This window comes from Salvelinus alpinus, chromosome 8 (genome assembly GCF_045679555.1).
Source record: "Salvelinus alpinus chromosome 8, SLU_Salpinus.1, whole genome shotgun sequence".
In the NCBI taxonomy this organism is placed as follows: domain Eukaryota; kingdom Metazoa; phylum Chordata; class Actinopteri; order Salmoniformes; family Salmonidae; genus Salvelinus; species Salvelinus alpinus.
The window spans coordinates 63641349-63666972 of record NC_092093.1 but is presented as its reverse complement, the minus strand read 5'-3'; the positions used below and the strand labels follow the sequence as shown (position 1 = coordinate 63666972).

Here is a 25624-nt window from a genome sequence, read left to right as displayed (position 1 = left end):
GGTTGGAGGCGCGCTGTGTTAAGAAGCAGTGCGGCTTGGTTGGGTTGTGCTTCGGAGGACGCATGACTTTCGACCTTCGTCTCTCCCGAGCCCGTACGGGAGTTGTAGCGATGAGACAAGATAGTAATTACTAGCGATTGGATACCACGAAAATTGGGGAGAAAAAGGGGATAAAAAAAAAAAAAAAAAAAAAAAAAAGAGGAACAGAATAAATATTCATTTCGGTGGCCACGGACCCTCTCACTCTTTCTTAGATAGATGGACATTCAGGCGACTGACTGATGCTTCTCCAGAACCATATTAGACATTCTGTTATCACTTCCTTCAGCGCTAACACACACACACACACACACACTTCAGTACAGAAAGAGCATTGTTTCCTGTATCACATCCCTGTCTAATGAGTCTGCTTGGAACAAAGTTAGTATGAAAATGAGAGAAAACCCCTGCCCTGCATGGACACCAATACCACTGGTCTCCAGTCCTCACCACGTCATACTGTAGTTGTGAACACTGCCCCTGGTGGTAACAGGGTGATACTGCCTGCAGGGAAAGCCAATTGAGATCTAAGCCAGGCTAATGGAGGAAGACACTGATCCGAAAGGATTGGATAGATGTAGAAAATGGATTGAGTGGAGGCTTCACCATTTTGCTTTCACCTAGTCATTCCTTTCAGGTTTGTGAACATGAAACTACTTAGGTGATAGAAATCAGGCCATGACAGGCAGGTTCTCCCAAAGCAGGGGCTTTAAACACAGACATTAGAGCAGGGGTGTTAAACTCACTCCACGGAGGGCCGAGTGTCTGCAGGTTTTTGGTTGTCCTTTCAATTAGACAGACCTAGACAACAAGGGTGAGGGGAGTTCCTTACCAATTAATGACCGTAATTCATCGATCAAGTACAAGGGTGGAGAGAACCCACAGACACTCTGCCCTCCGTGGAATGAGTTTGACACGTGTGCGTTAGAGGAGTGGGTGATGATGATTGAGGAGTTTAGGAGTCTGGGGACAGAGGGAGAGCATACTACAGAGCAGATACTCTCCATCTCACAACAGATGAATTATTCATCAATGCCCAGGAGTAAACAAGAGAGAACAGCACTATAAAGTTTAAACATCTAACACAAAACGGTCCTTCCGTTCCTCCTTCATGTTATTGCATTATTTGCCTGTCTCCCTAACAGACGAGTCCAACTACAAGTGCTTGCTGCTAAATTACCTCACACACTTCTTAGCTTTAGATGTTTCTTTCTGACTTGTGTTACTAAGTGTCAAAGGCTGCAACTAATTTGAAGAACTATTGGACATCCACTGTGGATCTATGGGGTTCGATGGCTAGGTTTAAAGAGCTGGAACAGGTAGGCAGACATCAACAACATCCTAGGGACCACTGGCCAAGTAAAATGTAATTAAAAGGTAAAATAGAACCACAATAGCCTTTGTCCAAACACATACACATGATAGAGGACACTTTAAAAAGGGTTGTTGGAGCTTTAAATAGAAGGATTCCAATATTAGCTCTAACTTAATGTTTTCTGCTTAAAATGCAACAAGGATGACTCTCTTCTCAACCCCAAAACACAGGCGGCGGCGGTGACATATTTACACATCGTCAACCAAATCAAATCTACAGAAGCGACTGACTGATTGCTGTAGTCCATTTGTGACATCACAGCGTATCAGGTGAAAGAGTTCGAGACTGATCAGCAGCGGCTAGCTATAGTAGCTCTTTAAGTTAAGTGCTATCTGTAAATGTGGACTTCAGAAGCATCGTGACAGAGGCCGAAGAGAAACAAGACAAGAAAATACATTAAAAAAACAAAGGTGCTGAAAATAAGTCTAAAAAAATAACACGTTAATTCTCTGCATTAGCCCCCCCCTACCCCTTTGGGTTCTACCATTTCAGAGTGAACACAATTAATATTGCAATGGTAAATGAAAACATTAAAGCGCTATGTACATGTACCGTCCTCTCTGCTCGGGCATGCTCAGTTCGGCCAGCAGGGGGCGAGGTGAAGCCGGTGATGGTCTGGGGTCAGGGGATTCAAGGGGTCAGGGCAGGGTCAGTCCTGGTGAGCAGGGAGGATGGACTGCCTGCAGATGGGGCAGGTGTTGTTCTCAGAGAGCCAGCGGTCGATGCAGTGGATGTGGAACTCGTGGGCGCAGGGCAGGCGGCGCAGCTTGTTCCCTTGGGCATAGTCGTTGATACAGACGCTGCAGGCGCGCCCCGCTTCCCCCTCCAGGCTGGCCTGGCCGTAGGTGCGCGTGGCTAGTATGTCGATCTGCTCTTTGGTCAGGCCGCGCGGGTGCTCCTCGTCCTCCTCGTCGTTGAGCAGGAAGAAGTGGGCCAGCCGCAGGATGGGCAACGTGCCGTTCTCTACCAGGTTGTTTGTGTCCCTGCTCATCGGCCGACCGTCGTCAGGGGTTGGGATTCCACCGTTGCCACTCCCACCTAACCTCCCCTGCCCTCCTTCCTCCTCATCGCCCCCCCCCTCTCTCTCCGTCTCTGCTGCCTGGCCTCCCGCCACAGTTCCACTCTCGTTACTGTGGCTACGGTAGGTCTGTGCGGTGTTGGTGTTTGCATTGGGTCCTACAGGGTCCTGGTGACCGGGCATGCCCTCAGTGGTCTCAGCGTCAGCCTCCGTCTCCATGAGGGAGCTGAGCTCCCCGAAGCCGGTCATGATCTGTCTGAGGATGGAGCGCAGGGCGGTGGAGCTGGGCTCCCCCAATCCTGTCTCACTGATCCTCCTCAGAGGGATCCGGATGGTGCTGACGTAGGTCCGGATCCCGGCCCGCTCCGAGCGGGAGATTGTGCGCCGGAAGCCCCCGCTGTCACTCTCGAAGGTGACAGTGTTTTCGGCGGCGCGGGCCCGGGAACGGGTTCGGCTGGCGATGCTGTCCCGGTCCCGGTTCTCTCCCGGTCGGATGCGCCGCACCTGCAGATCCAGCATGATGGTGGGGTGGCGCCGCACCCCCCCTGCACCCCCCGACCCGGCCGTGTGTGCCTCTCCCTCCTGCTCACCTGCCTCTGGGCCAGGCTCTGCTAGTACAGCCGGCTCTGACACGGCCTCACCGGTCTCCATGGAGACAGAAGCAGTTCTGTTTCCGGGCTCAGCAGTGTGGCCATTATTAGAGACACCATTTCCATTCCCACCACTAGGAGGCAAGGTAGCCAAGTTAGGGGCGGGGTTTCTCTGAAGAGGGGAGCGGCTACGTCTCCTAGATGACCGGGAGGTAGTCCCACCTCCTGCTGCAGCCCTGCGGGTCCGGCCGCGAGATCGAGTCCTGTTGCTACGAGGCTCACGCCCCACAGACGCCACCTGGGGGCCAGACTGGGGCGGTACACGGGGGAAGTCCAGGGTAGGAACCCCCTCCTCCTGCTCCTCCCTTGGGGAGGAAGCTCTGCTTGGGGGTTGGAGCTGTGGAGGGCTTATTGAAGGATTTAGAATAGGGGGGGTGATGGGGACTGGAGGTGGTGGGAGGGTGAGGGCTGCTGTACCGCTTAGAGCAGTAGGGGGGGGCAGGGGTGTGGTGAGGGGTGCGGGAGTCAGAGGAGGGATGGTGGTACTACTGCGTGTACGGCGGATCTGAGCCCTCCTGCCCTGGGTAGCTCGAGGTAAGGGATAGGGGGAGGGCCGGGCAGGGGTGTAGGGGGCAGTGCGTATGGAGGCTGAGGAGGCTGTGGATGGAGGGGGGACAGGGGACAGCTCTGAGGGGTCGGGGGCATCACTGTGCTCCCCTGGCTCTGGCTGCTCATGGTTGATGTTGATCTCCAGGCTGAAGCGGAACTCTCCACTGTTGGGGTTGGTGCGGCTGACCGCGCGCCACGTCTGGTTGCCGCTCTGGCCACTGCGCGTGGCGTTCCCTGTACGTCGGAAGGTGTTCAGCCACTCCAGCAGTGAGTCGCCGTTAGACGTCTCTGCTCCCGGCTCAGCAGTAGCTATACAGACAGCAGCTCGTTACTGAACTGAGTCAGTTGTAATTATCTAGTAATACTTTAGTACTTTGATCAATAATAAATAAACTGAACTGAGTGAGTATACAGCAGCAATTAGGCCTTGAACCTTTTGAGACCCATAACAATCTGTCAGTTTAGGTTATACAGACCCTTTAGCATTAATTTCCCACAATAACCTCTATAAGCCCATAAAACCACTACCACCGCTATAGCTCATTATTCCTACCTGCCCCTCCCTCGCTCTCCTCCCCCTCAATGCTGCTCCCCTCCTCCTCTCCGGCCTCAGTGTTCTGTGGGAGTGGTTCAGGGCGGGGCTGAGATGACACACGCTCCTTTGCCCCGTCCAGGCGCTGCCGTAGCTCCTCCGCTGTCACCTCACCTGGGGAACAACATGTCCTCTGTTAGGTCAAGACGGAGGACTTATATGCTTGATTGTCCAGATTCATTTTCAGCCCTTAGTAGCCAACATGAAGCCATTACATTATAAAATGTGCTAGTTTTATTACACAATGTGTGTGTGTGTAGGCCTATATTAGGGTGCATTAGCAGGTTTCAGTCTATTGGGTTGTGGCAGGGGTGCACGACAACTCCAGGGCTGCAGTCCTATGGTTATTGTTTCTCCATGGCATTAATTAGCACCACTGATTGGATAAAGCAGGGATGGGCAACTCCAGTCCTCGGGGGCCAGAGTGGTCACAGCTTTCCTCCATCTCTAGAAAACACAGCTGATTAAACTAATTACATTTTAAATTGAAGATCATGATTAGTTGATTATTAGAGTCAGGTGTGCTAGAGGGGCAAAAGTGTGAGACCAATCAGGACCCTGTAGGACTGGAGTTGCCTATCCCGTGGTTGTCCTGGTACAAATTAGCCAGTTATTTAAAAAACGATGAGGAAAACTAGCAGACACCGCTGCCCTGGGGGACTGGAGCTATGCAACCCTGCGTCAAGTGTTCTAGGTTCCTCTCACCAGGTGTGCCCAGCAGGTTGCTGTCTCTCATAAGGCGGTACTCTTCCTCGCTCAGCTCGTTGATGAAGTGATAGTACGCCTCCTCCCGTCGAAGACGCTCTGCCTGACGACGCCGCTCGTCTCGCCCGCCAGGAGGGTCCATCACCATGGAATCCGCTGTGGCACACAGAGGGCGGTAGGTGGGGTGTCAGAAATGTGGGACACCTGGCTGGAACTTACCTGGGTACTGCTTTAGTAATACATCCATCATTCAATCATAGGCAGCAGTTAAGTTGAGATCACATATATTTTGATTCTATACAACTGACAAACATGGATTAGAACAAGACTTTACAGACCATCCAATTCCCTGGGGAAAAACCTCAAGTCAACAGTATTTTTAACAATCAATGCAATTATGTGACATTACCACATCAGACGCCTTCACTTTATTAAACCTGTGTGGCCCCACCTTTAGCCATAAACCATGTCAAAACAACACTATCCATTCTGCTGTGGGATGAGACATGGTCAGTAAGAGGTCGGTTGAGACATTGCTCTGTGTAATTGCGGACTATTCTTTGGGTGCTGAAATCAGTCGTTTTGATAAACTTCATTTTATGTGACGTTGGAGCTCTACTCCGCCCGCACTAGTCGCTGATCGGCTACAAAAATCGAACCTTCTGAGTTCCGACATCTAGCAGGCTAACCTTCTTAGATTCAGAAACCTCCACACAACAGCATCGCTGGCACAACAATAGACCGCAATGAATATTGAGTTGGCCGTATAGACGGCAACAATCATGCCATTTAGAGCAATATTCCAGTCTCTACAAAACATACCATACAGTATGCCATGTTGGAGGACACAGGAGAAAGGACCAACAAAACTGACGCCGGTGTCATCCTACTAGCTACCAATCACCGACGCAGGAACGATCACACAGCCACGTCGGAGGAGGGACATGACAAAGAATAGTCGGGCTCCATGCAAGTTGACTATGTAGAGGAGGACAAAGAATCGTCACCTAACGATTGCAAAAGAATTATATAAGCGTATCCAACTAATAAAAATCTTCACACCTATACGCCGGTTTCACATTGTCTTTCAAAGCGGCGAGCTGTCATTTTGAATGCGCAACGCATTTGTTAGTTGTCGACAGCTAGCTATCTGGTGAAAGGTTTCGCCAACAAATAAGACAATTATTTTAACGAGCAACACACGAACTGAGTGCATACAATACTCAACCTAAACATCGTTTTTTTAGCTCGAGAATATGGAGTTGACAACAAAATGTAGAGGTATTTTTGTACCTGACACAGCAGCTGTAATATCGACGCGTATGCTTCCCTCTCCGCTCTGATTACAATGTAGCCAAGATGGGACCAACTTTGCTACACTTCTCACTGTCCGATCAAAGACCAGCAGTGTCAGATTAGTTCCTACCTTACGAAACCGCACGACTACAATAGAAGGTGCCGATTATAACAGATAATTGTGTTTCAATCAATCTATTCATATGTGTTTAATTGTGAAGAGGACTGTTTTCAATTTGAAACAGGTTCTTTTTCACAAATGTATTTTATATAACCACGCAGTTGATCATTTTCTCCAAGCAGTCTGAAGGTAAATATATGAATAGATAGCTATGACATTTCCCCCCCGTTTTTCAATGTCCGTGCGCATATCTTGACTCCTCTATGCCTTTATTAGACGCCAGAATTATCTAATTTTGGATATCCAACATCAGATTATGATTAAGGAGTGGCGTAATTGTCATGAAATGTGGAGAGGAAACACTTGAACTGGCTTCAGAGATGCCAGCACCAAAGTTCTGATCATAAAACGAGATGTTTTTGTCTGAATAGTACAATTTGTATCCCCTTCACGTTACAAAGAGTTAAAATCCACGTGGTGTTCTAAACATATAGCTCCCGTCCATTTCTGTGCAATAACGACATTTTACGACAGTGCCGTGCGTGGTTTTTCAGTTCTCCAGAGTGTGATACCGGTTGGAGAAACGCAGTAGCAAGATAATACAAGAGAACGGGGAAGCTAGTTTTACTGCCCATACTTGGCCCTTCGTCGCGGATAAGAAACCTGCGTCTTCTCTGGTAAACATAAACCTAGCCGTTAAATGTGGAAACAGGGCTGAGGAGAGAACGACGCGGGGGAAGGCAACAACAAATTCTAACTGGGGTTGTGAAGTAAGTTGCCTCCCAAGCGGCGCTTTAAAAGGAATAAGAAGATAATTGACATAAACAACAGAGAGAATGGACTACGATTTCAAAGTGATGCTGACCGGAGAGAGAGAACGTGTCGAGGACCTGTTTGAATACGAGGGATGCAAAGTGGGAAGAGGCACCTACGGTCATGTATACAAAGCAAAGAGAAAAGATGGGTGAGTTGATAATGAGAACTAGTAAGAAGGCCCTCAGGTCCACGAGTCTCCCATTACAACTCGGTTTGTCTTGGTTGCTCCTGTTTAAGGCCCCCTCTCCATTACACCTATTTGTAACTCGTAGTACGGGGAACATTTTAAAGAACCAACTGAATAAACTCAGTACGTCATAGCACTTGGAGAACAGGGGCTCGAGTTACATGACAAAGCTGATTTAAGCACTGACATCAGTGGCCCAGCACTTATTTTATTTAACCAGACAAGTCAGTTAAGAACAAGTTCGTATTTACAATGACGGCCTACCAAAAGGCCTCCTGCGGGGACGGGAGCTGGGATTAACAATAACATTTAAAATAAAACACACAACACGACGAGAGACCTAAAACATAGCATGGTAGCAGCAAAAAACACGGTACAAACATTATTGGGCACAGACAACAGCAAAGAAGGTAGAGAACAATGCATGACGCGAAGCAGCCACAACTTTCAGTAACTAAAAGCTGTGCAATGTGTTCGCTAAATCCACCAGCTAACCTTACTGTATTGTAGTTAGTATGCTAGCATGATGCATTGCAAATCAGGTATAGTTTTAAAAGGACGCCTGCGCTCGCAGATGAAACGGAACAGAACGGGGGATGTTGTAACAACATTTTATGTGGGGTATTGCAGTCATCAAGCAAGTTAAGCTCCAAACAGAATGAGGATATTTTTTTATCAAATTATGCCGTGTCATTTTTTTGCATTTCGAGGTGTAATATTTTCGCAGTAATATGATCAAACTGAGTGAAGTAGGCCAGCCTTTGTGTGATAGCCTATTACAGACGCAGCCAAGCAAGTCAGGGGCAGGTGCAGTCGCGCGCAGGGAATGTTTGGTCTGGCGGGTTTGAGGTGTCTGGATCTGGTTCGTCCTGGCTACACAATACATAATAATGGGTTTACATAAAGCAGTTTTTTTCACCAGATGCTTAAAGCACTTTACATTGTATGGAGGAATCTCACCCCCTCTAATCATTTTCAACCAGGATTTCATCATACATGTCAAGCAGTGAAGTTTCAGCTCTGTACGTGGCCTCTCTTCCTCGGTGCGCACTATCACTGTGTCCGTTTCCATCCTGTCCAGCTGTACTCTGTAACATTTCACGTAAACCCTGTTTATTGTCTGCATCGAAGTAGCGGTCCTTGTACCTAACATTGAGCATGGTGGCGACACGGTAGAGGCTCAGAGAGAATACCACCGGATCGCATGTTCACCGACTTGAGTACTTTTGTAAGTTTTAACCCCACGGTCTGTCTTCAGTTTTGTTGAGCAGGCGTTTTAGTGCCATGACAGAGGGTTAGCTTATTTCTCCAGTCAGTTGTTCAAATCGTGCTAAGAGTGTGTTCATGTTCTCAGATGCTATTGAAATGGCAGCAGCGGTATGAGAACCAGCACATTCTTGAGCATGCAATACGGCATTCCTCAGTACGAAATCCTCGTCGACCCACTGTGCTGTCAGACTCCGCATGCTCATGGGGCTGCCATCGCTGGTCCAAATGTCAGTCGTGACGCCCATAGCAAGTAGCATAATGAATTATATTATCTTGGCGTTAATGGATTTCGCCTTTGAGTTGTCTCACTGAAATGTTCTTAGTCTTTCAAATGACTGCTCAACTTGAACTTGTTTAGTTGTTGTAAGTGTGCGCTTAGTATTTTTCTGCTTTTGTTCTGTTTAGCGCTGTATTTTTCGTGGCGTCATTACGTCATCTACCTACGTTAGACGTATGCACATCGGTTTTGCACTTCAGCGTTAAACTAGACCGCGGGCCGCGATGCCGGCATTTTTAGCTAATATCGGCCAATTCCGATATCGTGCATCACTACTATGCTATTATCTCATGACCAAGTAAAAGGGTTATTTCTGTTGATATAAGTGTTTTACTGTGGTCTAATTATTTGAGGCTGCAGGATGTTATGATTATGAAGGTCTCTGTCTGCCAATAAGAAGTGAGATGATGGGTGTTATTTTCCCTACTGTGAAACTAGGCTACAGCCTATTAACCTTGGAGTTTATGCTATCTCACCAATTCTCTGGCCGCTATTTCAAATTGGAGTAAAAGCACTGTAAAACTTGCACACAAGGTTATTCTATACATGTCTCGATTACTTTTTCTCTTCAACTAAAGATACATGTAAAAATAATAATAATATGCTAGACTAATTTATGTAGACCAATGCTGAGAACCATTGTCGTGCAATTCATAGGCTAAATAGTAATGTCCAATTATTATTCAAAATACTAGAATATATGGGTTTTGAGGAATCCCCAAATGAGTTTGTTTTGCTATTGTGGTTTAATTACCTTGGGCTTTTAACTTTATTGCATAGGCCTAGTTTGACACAAAAAATATATTTTTATTGCATTGAACATTTTAGCCTAAACATGTTAGTGTCAGTGGCTGAGACACAAACCACTGCAGATGTATCCAAGCATTTAGCCATTTCAGCCAGACAATGTTTATTCCAGTTTTCCCATTATCTTATGTTTATTGTTCTCTTCTTGCTCCCTTCATAAATTATTACCAGTGAAAGGACTGGTTAGGTTTATGCTATTACAATAAAGGTATTTTATACAGAGGCCATGAAGGCAAAGAGCTAATTTCAGACTGCAGACACCCTGTCCTTCCCCTTCTGTCCCAGTCCAGCCACATCCTAGTCTGGTGGTCTAGTCCAGGCCTCCTGGCCACATCCTAGTCTGGTGGTCTAGTCCAGGCCTCCTGGCCCCATCCTAGTCTGGTGGTCTAGTCCAGGCCTCCTGGCCCCATCCTAGTCTGGTGCTCTAGCCCCATCCTAGTCTGGTGGTCTAGTTCAGGCCTCCTGGCCCCATCCTAGTCTGGTGGTCTAGTCCAGGCCTCCTGGCCCCATCCTAGTCTGGTGGTCTAGTCCCATCCTAGTCTGGTGGTCTAGTCCAGTCCTCCTGGCCCCGTCCTTGTCTGGTGCTCTAGCCCCATCCTAGTCTGGTGGTCTAGCCCCATCCTAGACTGATGGTCTAGTCCAAGCCTCCTGGCCCCGTCCTAGTCTGGTGGTCTAGTCCAGTCCTCCTGGCCCCATCCTAGACTGGTGGTCTAGTTCATTACTCCTGGCCCCATCCTAGACTGGTGGTCTAGTCCAGTCCTCCTGGCCCCGTCCTTGTCTGGTGCTCTAGCCCAATCCTAGTCTGGTGCTCTAGCCCAATCCTAGTCTGGTGCTCTAGCCCAATCCTAGTCTGGTGCTCTAGCCCAATCCTAGTCTGGTGCTCTAGCCCAATCCTAGTCTGGTGCTCTAGCCCCATCCTAGACTGATGGTCTAGTCCAAGCCTCCTGGCCCCATCCTAGTCTGGTGGTCCAGTCCTCCTGGCCCCATCCTAGACTGGTGGTCTAGTCCAGTCCTCCTGGCCCCGTCCTTGTCTGGTGCTCTAGCCCAATCCTAGTCTGGTGCTCTAGCCCAATCCTAGTCTGGTGCTCTAGCCCAATCCTAGTCTGGTGCTCTAGCCCAATCCTAGTCTGGTGCTCTAGCCCAATCCTAGTCTGGTGCTCTAGCCCCATCCTAGACTGATGGTCTAGTCCAAGCCTCCTGGCCCCATCCTAGTCTGGTGGTCCAGTCCTCCTGGCCCCATCCTAGACTGGTGGTCTAGTTCATTCCTCCTGGCCCCATCCTAGACTGGTGGTCTAGCCCCATCCTAGACTGGTGGTCTAGCCCCATCCTAGTCTGGTGGTTTAGCCCCATCCTAGACTGGTGGTCTTGTCCAGTCCTCCTGGCCCCATCCTAGACTGGTGGTCTAGCCCCATCCTAGTCTGGTGGTCTAGCCCCATCCTAGACTGGTGGTCTAGTTCATTCCTCCTGGCCCCATCCTAGACTGGTGGTCTAGTTCATTCCTCCTGGCCCCATCCTAGACTGGTGGTCTAGTTCATTCCTCCTGGCCCCATCCTAGACTGGTGGTCTAGTTCATTCCTCCTGGCCCCATCCTAGACTGGTGGTCTAGTTCATTCCTCCTGGCCCCATCCTAGACTGGTGGTCTAGCCCCATCCTAGACTGGTGGTCTAGCCCCATCCTAGTCTGGTGGTTTAGCCCCATCCTAGACTGGTGGTCTTGTCCAGTCCTCCTGGCCCCATCCTAGTCTGGTGGTTTAGCCCCATCCTAGACTGGTGGTCTAGTCCAGGCCTCCTGGCCCCATCCTAGTCTGGTGGTCTAGCCCCATCCTAGACTGGTGGTCTAGTTCAGGCCTTCTGGTCCCATCCTAGTCTGGTGGTCTAGCCCCATCCTAGACTGGTGGTCCAGTCCTCCTGGCCCTATCCTAGTCCAACCCCATCCAATCCAGTCCAAACCCAAGTGGAGTCCAGATCATCCATGTTTTGTTTAATCCAGCCCAGATCCTTTACTGTAACTGGGCTTTGTTGTTGAACCTAAACCCTCAGGACACAAATCAGACCCACCAAGCAGTTGGTCTAAAACATGGCCAGACTGACTGGTGGCTGGAACCGTGTTTTAACCAGCCCTAAGTGTTCAAAGATGTTTGTGTTTATTGTAGGAGACTGCTGTTTACGAGCCTCTCATACCCTAATTTGTTCTCCTGGAGTTGAACATGGCCCGAGGAGGCACAAAGAGCAGTTTATGAGATGATTTGGGCCGGGTGGAGGGGAGGGGTTTGTACTAGTGAGGGGCTAACCTAACTTTGTGTCCCTTGCCAGCTGCCATAGTCTGTTTCCCCTCTACTGTATTGGGGTATGGGGGTGAGCTTGATTATATGACATAAATCTGGAGGAAATGTAAGCATTTTGCCCTCCTCTCAGCCACTCATGTACCACCAACTGCCAGCTGGCCTCCATGTCTCAGTGTAACAAGGCCCCATGGGAACTGTAGTGAACTTGGTTTGATGCTGTATATTTTTCTGTCTTCAGGAAGGATGATAAGGACTACGCCCTCAAGCAGATTGAAGGCACTGGCATCTCCATGTCGGCCTGCAGAGAGATTGCAGTAAGTGTTTTGTTTAGTTCAAGAGCAGACATCCCATAATGTCTGTGTGAATGAATGTTTCTTCTTCTAGTTACTGCGGGAGCTGAAGCATCCTAATGTGATCTCACTGCAGAAGGTGTTCCTGTCACACGCAGACCGCAAAGTCTGGCTGCTCTTCGACTATGCTGAGCATGATCTCTGGGTAATACACACACACACACACACACACACACACGGGGAGTAACGGATAAAAAATAAACCAACTGTAATCAGTTACGTTACCAGCAAAACTATAGTAATCAGATTACAGATACTTTTGAAAAACTAAATGATTAATTCTAGGATTACTTTGAAAATGTGTGTGCAAAAAAAATCATTGACACCTTTCTGTTTTCTCAATGGCATTTAAATCAGCATTGAAAAAGTTGGCAAATTTAAGGTCTGACCACAAGTCAGAGACCACTATGATGACTCCCCAATTGCACTTGATAGATTGTGGGAAAAGAGCAGGAATAGGCTTTTGTAGGCTACAGTCCATGCTATGTCTTCTGATGGTGCAACTGCTGTCGACATCCAAAGATTATCCAACTTGAATAAAAGCTTGGAGGTAAGGGCCATACAGATATCATTAGTGTTGATATCTACATAGAGCATTGATATGAATCACACTGCTGCTCTCTCATTTAGCTATTTGTGCCTCATGGATTGTGGTTGTTGTGGATGGCTGTTCACATTTTTTTTTACTCAATAATGGTTGAATTAAAGAATAAGCTGTCTATCAATCTGTTTTTGCAACCAGTGAACAGCCAGTGAAAATATGCAACAGCTGCTTAGTGCTTATGGGGAAAATGAGAGGGAGTTCCTCCCTTCTAAACTACTCTGGTGTTGTGCTCCATACTGTCAGAAACCGGTTTACTTTAAGAAGACCACGAGTGGGGCTTTTATTGCTCAATCTAATTTGTGCGGATAAAAAAAAACATAGGCCTAATGGACACATGTTCTAATGCACACACTTTTGATAGACTTAAACCTCTGCAAATGATATAGATATCAACATTTCAATGAGAGCAGCATTTTTTTCCAACTCGAAGCAATCAGTCCTCCATGACGACAAAATCATAAACAACAAAGTAAGCTAGTAAGTTGTTCGGTTTTGGGTTATGCTCAGGTAAAACAATTTAGATAATTTATAATTATAAGTCCTATTGTTAAATCAAGGTTTATTACATTATTTGCAATGACTGGAAATCTTTGACACTTTTTTATTTTTTAATTTTGTAATGGTAAGATTAAGCCTAACCATATTATCTGTAGTAGAAAGCAATGGGTTAGAAGAAGCCTACATAACCAACCCATAAAGTAAATTGTAACATTTATTTATGGTCAGCTATGTAAACTTTAACATTGATTTATCCTGCAATAGATGTCGTTCAATTGGCAATATTCATTTTTGTCTTCTAATGCCTCTTTTTTAAGGGGAAAGTCATCTAAAAGTAACAGAATGATTTGCATGATACTCTCACAGATTTTGTATCTGATACATCCATCCACACTATAAACATACACACACACGTACACATTTGTTTTTACATAAACACACTTTTTTTATATAAACATTTGAATATTTTACCTCCACACTTGTTTAAATCCATTGACACAGACATTGACAACACACACTAATGATGCTCTCTCTCTCCACAGCACATCATAAAGTTTCACAGGGCGTCCAAGGCTAACAAGAAGCCCCTGCAACTGCCCAGGGGGATGGTCAAGTCTCTGCTCTACCAGATCCTGGACGGCATCCATTACTTACACGCCAACTGGGTCCTACACAGAGACCTGGTAAGGGACAGGGGGAGAGGAGGAGGGGGTAGGGAGGGAAGGAAGGAGAGTGCATCCTTTTCCTGCATGCCAACTGGGTCCTACACAGAGACCTGGGCCTTTTCTCAATTGGATTTGCTCAACTCCTGTGTCCTCTCCTCCGTCTCTCGCCTCCTTTTGAAATATGTCAAAGGTAATTGAGAGGCAGAGGGAATGTGAACGGAAAGGTGCTTGTATTAAATTAGATTCTCTCCATTTGTGCGTCATCAGGCAAATTACCTTTACAGGGGTAGAATCCCAAAATAAATGTAAAGTGATGAAATAAATGTAGCTCGTTCTGCAAGACATTTTATCGATAAAAGGATAAGTAGCATATACATTTTAAATGTTTGCCTGCTTTTCTCCTCGTAAGCAACAACTGCTTCAAAGGGGGTGTGTCAAATATAAAAACTCTTCTGTGAATGACTCCGGTGGGATGCACATGACTATCCTCGATGAAAGGAGGCTATCGTAGAGGAGAGGACACTCCTCCATTCACCTACTAACTAATTGACACTCTCCTCGACCACTTATCAGTTTCTGGGTCACGGAGGAGAGCGGACGGGAGAACAGACTTTTGCCCAAATGAGAAAGGCCTTTGTGTGAGGGGGAGGGAGGAAGAAGGGCACTGGAGGGAGAGTGGGCATCCATTACCTGCACGCTAACTGTTTCCTACAGAGACCTGGTGAAAGTGGAGGATGAGGAAGGGAGAATAGGGGAGGAAATGGCAAGGGTGGGGGGGGCGGGGGAGAGGAATGGAGGGATGCAGGAAATGGTACAGTGGCTGAGCACTATATGGTTGCCCTGGTGGAGGAAATGGAGGTGCCTGGCCTGCTTCTCTCCGAGATGTGAGTTTCATTGTTACGCCACCAGAGGACAGCATTGACACTACCTGAACCGTTCATATGTTACTCAGCATAACGCGGCCAAACGAATCTTAATTCCTCTCGTTTAATGTGTATCAGTGTGGGTATTAGGATAATGGAAGTAAATATTTGGGTGATATTAACCGTTAATCTGTTTTTCCCCAGAAACCTGCAAACATCCTAGTGATGGGGGAGGGGCCGGAGAGGGGTCGAGTAAAGATTGGTACGATGGAGTGTTTATTTTTTTTCAGCATAATGCTTTATGTCTACATAGACTGGCTATTACACACTATTTGAGCGTTATACTACATTATCATATTATGTGGCTTATTTCTTTCTTGTGTGTTGCTGTACAGCGGACATGGGCTTTGCCCGCCTCTTTAACTCCCCACTGAAGCCGTTAGCAGATCTGGACCCTGTGGTGGTCACCTTCTGGTACAGGGCACCAGAGCTACTGCTAGGTGCCAGGCACTACACCAAAGCCATCGGTGAGAACGGCCACGGGGTGGGTGGGTGTGTGTGCTGTGTACCAAGAGCTGAACTTCTGAGCTATCCTGACACCATCCTAGGATAATTACTGTTGTGTGTGTGCAAGCATGTTCAAGTGGGTGTCTGTGTGTGGGCGTGGTTTAGAACACAGTGTGATATCCAGGGCTCTACACTGTCATATTTTACAAGGAGCACGTGCTCCTAAGTTGAAAAATGTAGGAGCACAAATAAATTTAGGTGCAGATTGAGAAATATTCGATGTATTGATGATTTGCGAGCAATTACTAAAAATATTTAAAAAATTCTAGGGGCACTGGTGGCCAAAATAAAAATATTTAGGATCATATGAAACCACAATGGTAGCACTGTAGAGCCCTGATATCTCTAATCCACCCTGTGCATCTGTCAGACATCTGGGCGATTGGCTGCATCTTTGCCGAGCTGTTGACATCTGAGCCCATCTTCCACTGTCGCCAAGAGGACATCAAGACCAGTAACCCCTACCACCACGATCAGCTGGACCGCATCTTCAACGTCATGGGCTTCCCCGCTGGTGAGAGAGCTGGGCTGGGGCAGGGCCTCTCCTCCTTTAGAACCACCACACACCGGCCACAAAACCAGCATGTAGAGGCCAAAGAATACTTAAACTGGCTCTGGATAAAGAGGGTTGTCCGTGAGTGCTTGGGACTCTCATAACTTATCAGGACATGCCTATGTGCATTGAAATGGTCACTCGTACAGTATGTGTTAAATTATTAAACTTGTTCCATCTGAAAACACATATTTGCGTTCAAAATAGTAGGCTTTTTGGCTATGCAAAAATATAACATCAGTATGTGTACAACTTTAAATGCCAGGATGTTATATTCATTTTGTCTCTTCATAAAGTACAATTCGCTGCACACTATTGAGGAAGAGAATCGTCTTTTCAGACTTGCGTCTTTTTCATAATCATCTGATAATCATCTGATAATCATAGGGAATAGGGAATGCGCTCTACCAAAATGAACGAATGTCGGGGAACAAGCACGATTGAGTGTTAGATTATGTCTTCTCAGCATGGATCAACCTAGTATGTTTGTATTTGTTGCTTCCTGCATATGTTTTTACGAAACAGTACGTTCTCAATAGTATGTAGCACTATTAGTACACAGCATGTCGTTTTAGAAAGTGGTAGGCAAGACAGATTTCGAACATATTTTCGACGTGTGTATTATGAACCTGCCTGGCAAATAGTTATATATATATATATATATATATATATATATATATACTGAAGAACAAGAGTGTAATTAAACCATGACTAGGCACAGTTCTATTCTGGCCTGACTTGTATGAGCCCAAAGCAATCTGTCTGTTCTGTACAAGCACTCACTGACAGTCTGATGTAATCCTCAGAGAAGCACTCACTGACACAGTCTGATGATGTAATCCTTAGAGAAGGACTGGGAAGACATCAAGAAGATGCCGGAGCACTCCACTCTGATGAAGGACTTCAGGAGGAACACGTGAGTGGCTTTCTGACTGCCAGCATGCTTTCTGCCAGCTCTGAACAAGATCATTTTTAGCATTTTAATAATAGATTTGTCTTCTCATCCAAACTGAAATGATGTGGTCTGGTATCACAGGTATACAAACTGAAATATGTTCGTATATCACAGGTATACAAACTGAAATATGTTCGTATATCACAGGTATACAAACTGCAGCCTTATAAAATACATGGAGAAACACAAAGTCAAACCAGACAGCAAAGCATTCCACTTGGTGAGTTGAAATTAGTTTTCTCAGTCTAAAATTGCCTGAACGTTGTTGTTACGTAGCATTGTTCAGTCTGACGTTGTATAAACGTTCCCTCTGTTTTACTCATGCTCTAACGTTTGTGTGTGTAGCTCCAGAAGCTGCTGACCATGGACCCGATCCGCAGGATCACGTCTGAGCAGGCCATGCAGGACCCTTACTTCCTGGAGGAACCTCTGCCCACCTCGGAGTGAGTCAACTTTAGAACATATTTATTACAACATCTGTAACACATGTACAGTGCATTCGGGAAAGTAATCAAACCTAAAATTGATTTTGAAAAATTTGCCTCATCAATCTACACGCAGTACCCCATAATGACAAAGCAAAAACAGGTTTTTAGACATTTTCACGTTTACATAAGTATTCATACCCTTTACTCAGTACTTTGTTGAAGCACATTTGGCAGCAATTACAGCCTCAAGTCTTAGTGGGTGTGGCACTACAATCTTGGTACACCTGTATTTGGGGAGTTTCTCCCATTCTTCTCTGCAGATCCCCTCAATCTCTGTCAGGTTGGATGGGGAGCGTTACTGTACAGCTATTTTCAGGTCTCTCCAGAGATGTTTGATCGGGTTTAAGCCCGGGCTCTGGCTGGGCCACTCAAGGACATTCAGAGACTTGTCCCGAAGCCACTCGTGCCACTCATGCTTTGCTGTGTGCTTACGATCGTTGTCCTGTTGGAAGGTGAACCTTCGCCCCAGTCTGAGGTCCTGAGCCCTCTGGAGCAGGTTTTCATCAAGGATCTCTCTGTACTTTGCTCCGTTCATCTTTCCCTCGATCCTGACTAGTCTCCCAGTCCCTGACGCTGAAAAACATCTCCACAGCATGATGCCGTCAACACCATGCTTCACCGTAGGGATGGATGGTGCCAGGTTTCCTCCAGACGTGATGCTTGGCATTCAGGCCAAAGAGTTCAATGTTGGTTTCAAATCAAAGTTTATTTGTCACGTGCGCCGAATACAACAGGCGTAGACTTTACAGTGAAATGCTTACTTACAAGCCCTAACCATCAGTGCAATTTTTACGTAAAAACGTATTAGGTGAACAAGAGAAAGTAAATAAATAAAACATTGAAAATAACAGTAGCGAGACTATATACAGGCACCGGTTAGTCAGGCTAATTGAGGTAATATGTACATGTAGGTATAGTTAAAGTGACTATGCATAGGTGATAAAACAGAGTAGCAACAGTGTAAAAGGAGCAGGGGGGTGGCACAATGAAAATAGTCCGGGTAGCTATTTGATTTCCTGTTCTGGAGTCTTATAGCTTGGGGGTAAAGGCTGTTTAGAAACCTTTTAGACTTGGCGCTCTGTTACCGCTTGCCGTGCGGTAGCAGGGAGGCAACCAGTCAGGATGCTCTCGATGTTGCAGCTGTAGAATCTTTTGAGGATCTGAGGACCCATGCCAAATTTTTCAGTCTCTTGAGGGGGAATAGGTTTTGTCGTGCCCTCTTCACGACTGTCTTGGTGTGCTTGGACCATTAGTTAGTTGGTGATGTGGACACCAAGGAACTTGAAGCTCTCAACCTGCTCCACTACAGCCCCGTCGATGAGAATGGGGGCATGCTCGGTCCTCCTTTTCCTGTAGTCCACAATCATCTCCTTTTTGTCTTGATTACGTTGAGGGATAGGTTGTTATTCTGGCATCACCCGGCCATGTCCCTGACCACCTCCCTATAGGCTGTCGTGGCAGATGTGTTGTTACCTACCCTCACCTTCTGGGGGCGGCCCATCAGGAAGTCCAGGATCCAGTTGCAGAGGGAGGTGTTTAGTCCCAGGATCCTTTGCTTAGTGATGAGCTTTGAGAGCACTTTAGTGTTGAACGCTGAGCTGTAGTCAATGAACAGCATTCTCACGTAGGTATTCCTTTTGTCCAGGTGTGAAAGGGAAGTGTTGACTGCAATAGAGATTGCATCATCTGTGGATCTGTTTGGGTGGTATGCAAATTGGAGTGGGTCAATGGTTTCTGGGATAATGTTGTGAGCCATGACCAGCCTTTCAAAGCACTTCATGGCTATAGACGTGAGCGCTACGGGTCGGTAGTTGTCTGAGACCAGCCGCCCTGACAGCTGATGAAACTGAGGAGTATTTCTGTCTGTAATTAAAGCCTTTTGTGGAGAAACTCATTCTGATTGGCTGGGCCTGGCTCCCAAGTGCGTGGGCCTATGCCCTCCCAGGCCCACCCATGGCAGCTTCCCTGCCCAGTCATGTGAAATCCATAGATTAGGACCTAATTAATTTTTCAATCGACTGATTTACTTATTTGAACTGTAACTCAGTAAAATCGTTGAAATAGTTGCATGTTGCGTCTTATATTTTTGTTCAGTATATATTAAAACAACTAACACATTATTACTACATGTAATACAACAAAACCCCTTACTACATATATTGCATTATAACAAATGTATTACAACATGTATAACATGTTACTCCATGTCTGGAGTGATGTGGTGCTATACCCTGTAAGATAAGTGGTGTGTTTGTGTCAGTGTGTTTGCAGGCTGCCAGATCCCATACCCCAAGAGGGAGTTCCTGACAGAGGAGGAACCAGAGGATAAGGCAGAGAAAGTCAGAAATGTGTGTGCCTCTTATGTTTACATTTCGGTCAAAATATATGTTACACACATAAACACACTTATAAATGTATTTTTTTTATCAACAGAGTAAAGGTTTAAAGGGAACATTTTGAGTGTATTTTCAGTGTGTGCTAGTGTGTGGTTGATGAAGCCTTGGGTGTCTTTTAATATTCCAGAAGAACCAGCAGCAGGGGAACAACCACACCAATGGGGCGGGGCACACTGGTAACCCTGACAACAGCCACGCCCAGGGCCCGCCCCTAAAGAAGGTGCGAGTGGTCCCGCCCGTCACTACCTCAAGTGGCCTCATTATGACCTCAGACTACCAGGTAGGGTAGTCTCACACATACATGCATGCATACAAAGCAGTTACTATATAGCATAGCAATACTATATTGATAACACAGAAATCAGCAAAATCATGCTATCCCACCAAATCATACCAAATTGTAAATAGTCTGATTTAGTTATCTTATCTCTCTCTCAGCGCTCCAATCCACATGCTGCCTACCAGAACCCCGGACCAAGCACATCACTGCCCCAAAACAGCATTGGATACTCCTCTACCTCCCAGCAGCCCCCGCAGTACTCACACCAGACCCACCGCTACTGACCCCTGACCCAGCCCTCGCCTGGCCCACTAGGGAGAATGTACTGAGGGAGGTGGGTGTGTCCATGGCAATACCCACCCCTCCCCCCACATTTAACCCACCGGTCCACCCTCACTGCAGTAGTCCGTTAGCCCAGTATGAAATATAATGAGCCCATCCTGAAAATAACATAACTTCAACAATGAGCAACACATGGAGACTAAACCGCAAAACTAGATGACGATGGAGAAGAACGGATGCTGTCAGTTGGTTCTTCCCTCGTTCCCTCCGCTCTTTGTTGCTGTGTCTATGAGCATTATAAAGTTAACCTTCAGAACTGGTACTTAACAAAAGCCACAACATGACAAGCAAACAGAAGATGGCTTAATTTGCAGTGAAGGCCACCCAGGGTGTTACCTACTCCCTCCTTCTCACCACCTCCACCAAAGCTCTCCCCCTTTCCAGCCAGATCCCCTCTTCCTGTTGAAGCTTCGATCAGACTAAAGCTGCTATGTGACTGCCAGCATTGACAGAGTACATGCCCCTCTGTCCTCCTGTCTCTGTCCTCCTGTCGGTCTTTCTTCTTGTCTGTCTGTCCTCCCTTCCGAGGGCGTCTTCGCTGGGGACCGAACTGAGCTGCTGACAGGAGCATGCTGGGAGTTTGTGCCCCATCCACAGCTCTTGTTGGGGGCGTAATTGAGACAAAAACAAAAAATACCTGATATTAGTAGTTTATAATTGAATCTGTTTTCCTTGGTTTGGTTTTCACTGACTGTATAAAAAAAGGAAGTGGTGAAGCAGCTTCCGTTGGGCTGAGAGAGAGCAGCTGTTTTTAATCGCTGTGAGCAGAACCTTAGAACTTCATAATGACAAAACCAACCAATCGTGTGGAGGACGGCATATGGAACATGTATTGTATTTAAATATTTTACATGAAGCAAGTATCCTGACAATAAAAAGTGGAAATGTTAACATTGGAGTTGGGAGTTTCTCTTCTTTTGTCTCTGTGTTAACCTGGAAAACGGAAAAAGAACGTATGTTCTCTTCCAGGAATAGAACCGTGTCTTCAATAATGGAACAATCCCAGTCCATCCTACTTTTTCTCTCTGAGGTCTGTCTTTACTCGTTCACTGCCCTCGTTTACTACCCTCTCTATCTTTTTGTCTTTCTCACATTCACACTCTCACTCTAGTCTGCTCCCTTTGCCCAGTGTAACACTTGTGTTACCCTAAAATATGCAGTCATCTGTCAGTTACTAAAGCTGCTAGAATGGAACCAGTCTAGTGCTATCATTAAACCAGCCACCGCCAAGTTTAATTTGCTCCCAAAAACACCTTTATAAACACCCTAACCCCTTGTTATTAGGCCATTTCAAACTAGGCTAGGTCAAGTCCTCATCCCCAAAATATGTTTATTTCAAGCCTTTAACGTTAACCCTGTGGGGACTGGATTGCATAAAATAGTAAGCCCTGGGTAGCCTCCCCTATCCACCCTGAGCAGAGACCCTGCCTTTTCTATGCCCAACGAGATGTCAAACGGGAAACCGCGATGTCACTCATACGTTTTCAAGGGCTACTATTGGACAATGGGAACACCCACTAAACATTAAAACCCTGTTGCTGAATGCTGATAGGCCGAGGCTGCCGGCGGGTCCCGCCCCCGCGGTGGATTGTTTGGAGTGGCCAGACCGCCAGGGACACAGGATGGCAGCGCGATCAGCAGGAGTATCTAACGGGACATGCGGACGGACTTAAATCTATTACATTTCTGACTGCTGGTGAGGGTTTTTACTATGCTTTTATATGTCATGATAAGAATCGGAATGTTACTCACCAAACTGTTTATATTTGGCCTTAATTGAGTATTTTTGTAATATGGTAAATTGCGTTAATCCAAATGGCCAAACTACAAAGTCGACCACTGACTGGACGTAGCGGCCGGCCACCACTAGTGGACCCCAGTAGAAGATAATGATAAAGCACAAGGGGGTTCTGTGTCCAAGGCCCGATTCTTTCAATTCAACTCTTGACTATTACTGCACACTCCATTTGGCAACCGCCTTGCTTGATTATTGTTCACTAAAACGTACAAACGGCATTTGATTTAGAAAGTGTCCGGCTATAAAATATTGTAACAATCTGTGGCGGAAGGAAAATCGAATCGGTATCGGGAAGCGACGGTGCGGGAACTTTGATCGTGCTTGCCATCAGTTCTGTGTGCATGTCATGTGTAGGCTATGTTGTGTGTGCACTGACTGCAGCCAGCACACAGACGGCTGCTTTTGTTTCTCACTCACACTTTACTGAAAGCAAGAGAGATTAACTAGCCTACAATGTGAATTAGACTACATTATTCGATGAATTTAGGCAGTGACACGTCAGTTATAAGGGTTACTTGCGATAATTAAGCAATAAGGCCCGAGGATGTGGCCAATATGCCACGGCTAAGGGCTGTTCTTAGTTAAGACGCAACGCGGAGTGCCTGGGTACAGCCCTTAGCCGTGGTATATTGGCTATATATCACAAACCCCTGAGGACTCTTATTGCTAATATAAACCGGTTACCAATGTAATTAGAGCAGTAAAACTAAACGTTTTGTCATACCCCTGCTATATAGTCTGATATACCATGGCTTTCAGCCAATCAGAATTCAGGGCTCAAACCCCCGAATTTAGAATTAACAGACTGTTTTTATTCACAAAGATATAGGCTATTAGGGAGAATAGCCATATTGTATATTGTCGAAAAAATGAAGATCCAGCCATGTCGGAGTAGGAGTTTTTACGTCATTTTTACATATCTTACAATATTTATGACCTCACCACAAGCTCTCCAGCCTCCTTCAAAGCAAGAGGCTGTACCTGACTCATACATTTATAATGTTTCCCTGCTCCGACCTTAATAGAATTTCGGTGTCCATAGTAAAATGTGTGTCTGTGTGGAGGGTCTTTAGGGAGACAGGAAGCACATCCTCCTGGTGGCAGCAGTCAGGATGTCTCTCTGGTGAAGTTCAAAGGCCCTCAGCTCTCTGAGCTCTGGAGATGGCTAATGTACGGCTAATGGTACATCTGAGAGGCTACTGCTAATGGTATAGCTAAGAGGTTACATGTGTGTATGTGCATGGCAGAGATAGTCCTGGGTGTTTGTATTAGGACTACTCATTGACTTCCTGCAGTTTCTTTCTCCACCTCACTCTCTCCCCCCTCACTCTCTCCCCACCTCCCTAACTTTCGGCAGGTAGCCTACCGGTTAAGAGTGTTGGGCCAGTAATCGAAAGGTCGCTGGTTTGAATCCCAGATCCGGCAAGGTGGAGAAATCTGCCTCTCTGCCCTCCAGCAACCCTCAACAACAACTGCTCTCAGGGTGCCGTGGACATTGATTAAGGCAGCCCCCCACACCTCTCTGATTCAGAGGGGTTGGGTTAAATGCAGAAGACACATTTCAGTTGAATGCATTGTTGTGCAACTGACTAGGTATTCCCTTCCCTCGCTCTCTCCCACTTTCTCTATTTACTGTTTTTCCATGTCTCTCTCTTCCCCCTCTCTCACTCTTTCTCTCCGCTCTTCCTTTCTGAGTGGAGTGTCCTCTTTTCAGGGGATGTTAAAGGTGGGGAGGGGGAGGGGAGGCATGCATGGGAGCACTTTGCTGTTGCCGTGTGAACGGAGCTCCATTGTCCCTGGAACCTTTCAGAGTGGCTTCCCTGAGGTCCCTGCTTGCCCCTCCCCCACCCCCCACTCACTCTCTAGACACACACACACTACTTACTCTCTCTCTTTCTCTCTTTCTCTCTTTCTTTTCTTGTACACACACGTTCCCTCCCTCTCTCTCCCCATTCCCTTCATTGGCCCACTCCCCTACCTCTAATGATGTCGCCTTGTTGTTGGGACCATTCTCACACCAGACAAAACAAACTCATGGCTCTGCAGAACTTCCTCATTTGAGGGTTACAAAGCAGAGCAGATCAACACATTTCACACACTGGTGTTTTTATATGATAATGTGGGCCTGGTTCATCATCTGGTTGAATACGCAAACCATGGTGCTAATTGGCTGTTTTCAGTGTGCTTTGTGGCAGCAGACGATGATGTAATTTATTCTTTGTTGTCCCATATTGGTATGTGGCTGCAGGCAAGGCTTGGCGAGGGGTATTGGACCGATGCCAGCTGAGGACCCTGCCCATAGCCTTGTGGGGAGGTTGTTTTTTGGTTGTCAGAAATGTCTCTTTTCTCTGTCAACACCCCCGAGCTATTATGATGCTGTCTATTCATCAATGACATACATGGCATAGCCTACTAGATCTGAATTAGAGAATGTCTGAGGGGTCAGCTTTTCTTTTGGGTGTGCGGCATTATGCATTTCGTTTCGTGCACACAAATCAAATTGTATGTATCACATTTAGCCAAACACAACTAGTGTAGACTTTACAGTTAAATGCTTGCTACGAACCTTTCCAACGATGCAGAGTTTAAAAATAAAAAATAATATAGTAACTAACACGAGGAATAAAATACACAAGAATGGACCTATATACAGGGAGTACCAGTACCAGATCAATATGCAGCTATATACAGGGAGTACCAGATCAATGTGGAGCTATATACAGGGAGTACCAGTACCAGATCAATGTGGACCTATATACAGGGAGTACCAGTACCAGATCAATGTGCAGCTATATACAGGGAGTACCAGATCAATGTGGATCTATATACAGGGAGTACCAGTACCAGATCAATGTGGAGTTATATACAGGGAGTACCAGTACCAGATCAATGTGGACCTATATACAGGGAGTACCAGTACCAGATCAATGTGCAGCTATATACAGGGAGTACCAGATCAATGTGGATCTATATACAGGGAGTACCAGTACCAGATCAATGTGGAGCTATATACAGGGAGTACCAGATCAATGTGCAGCTATATACAGGGAGTACCAGTACCAGATCAATGTGCAGCTATATACAGGGAGTACCAGTACCAGATCAATGTGGAGCTATATACAGGGAGTACCAGATCAATGTGGATCTATATACAGGGAGTACCAGTACCAGATCAATGTGCAGCTATATACAGGGAGTACCAGTACCAGATCAATGTGCAGCTATATACAGGGAGTACCAGATCAATGTGGATCTATATACAGGGAGTACCAGTACCAGA

The 25624-nt window shown here is 46.4% G+C and overlaps 3 protein-coding genes across 10 annotated transcripts in view; 2 read left to right on the top strand and 1 right to left on the bottom strand.

Annotated features, from left to right (window-relative positions):
* Positions 1 to 1727: 1727 nt before the first annotated feature.
* Positions 1728 to 5076, bottom strand: rnf6 (ring finger protein (C3H2C3 type) 6). Its single transcript, XM_071414565.1, has 3 exons — positions 4929 to 5076; positions 4185 to 4337; positions 1728 to 3940 (listed from the first exon to the last, which is right to left on the bottom strand). Exons 1-3 carry the CDS (start codon positions 5074 to 5076, stop codon positions 2064 to 2066), a joined length of 2178 nt encoding a protein of 725 aa, XP_071270666.1. The 3' UTR covers positions 1728 to 2063.
* Positions 4976 to 21444, top strand: cdk8 (cyclin dependent kinase 8). 3 transcript variants are annotated; one of them, XM_071414567.1, is made up of 13 exons: positions 4976 to 5103; positions 12224 to 12299; positions 12370 to 12480; positions 13980 to 14120; positions 15170 to 15227; positions 15361 to 15492; positions 15903 to 16046; positions 16932 to 17001; positions 17188 to 17260; positions 17386 to 17483; positions 19789 to 19876; positions 20052 to 20204; positions 20363 to 21444. In XM_071414567.1, exons 1-13 carry the CDS (start codon positions 5075 to 5077, stop codon positions 20486 to 20488), a joined length of 1299 nt encoding a protein of 432 aa, XP_071270668.1. In that variant the 5' UTR covers positions 4976 to 5074; the 3' UTR covers positions 20489 to 21444. The 3 variants fall into 3 exon arrangements, with proteins under 3 accessions (XP_071270668.1, XP_071270667.1, XP_071270669.1); XM_071414566.1 differs by lacking the exon at positions 4976 to 5103 and adding an exon at positions 6868 to 7309; XM_071414568.1 differs by lacking the exons at positions 4976 to 5103; positions 12224 to 12299; positions 12370 to 12480; positions 13980 to 14120 and adding an exon at positions 14194 to 14215.
* Positions 21445 to 22121: 677 nt separating this feature from the next.
* Positions 22122 to 25624, top strand: part of wasf3b (WASP family member 3b) — a 29707-nt gene continuing 26204 nt past the window's right edge. For 2 of the 6 annotated variants that reach the window (XM_071414553.1, XM_071414549.1), the window contains exons 1-2: positions 22128 to 22242; positions 23702 to 23937. The gene's annotated coding sequence lies outside the window, so the exon portion shown is untranslated. Of the gene's footprint in view, positions 22243 to 23639; positions 23938 to 25624 lie in introns of all 6 variants that reach the window. The other 4 variants (XM_071414554.1, XM_071414552.1, XM_071414550.1 and 1 more) reach the window with 3 other exon arrangements.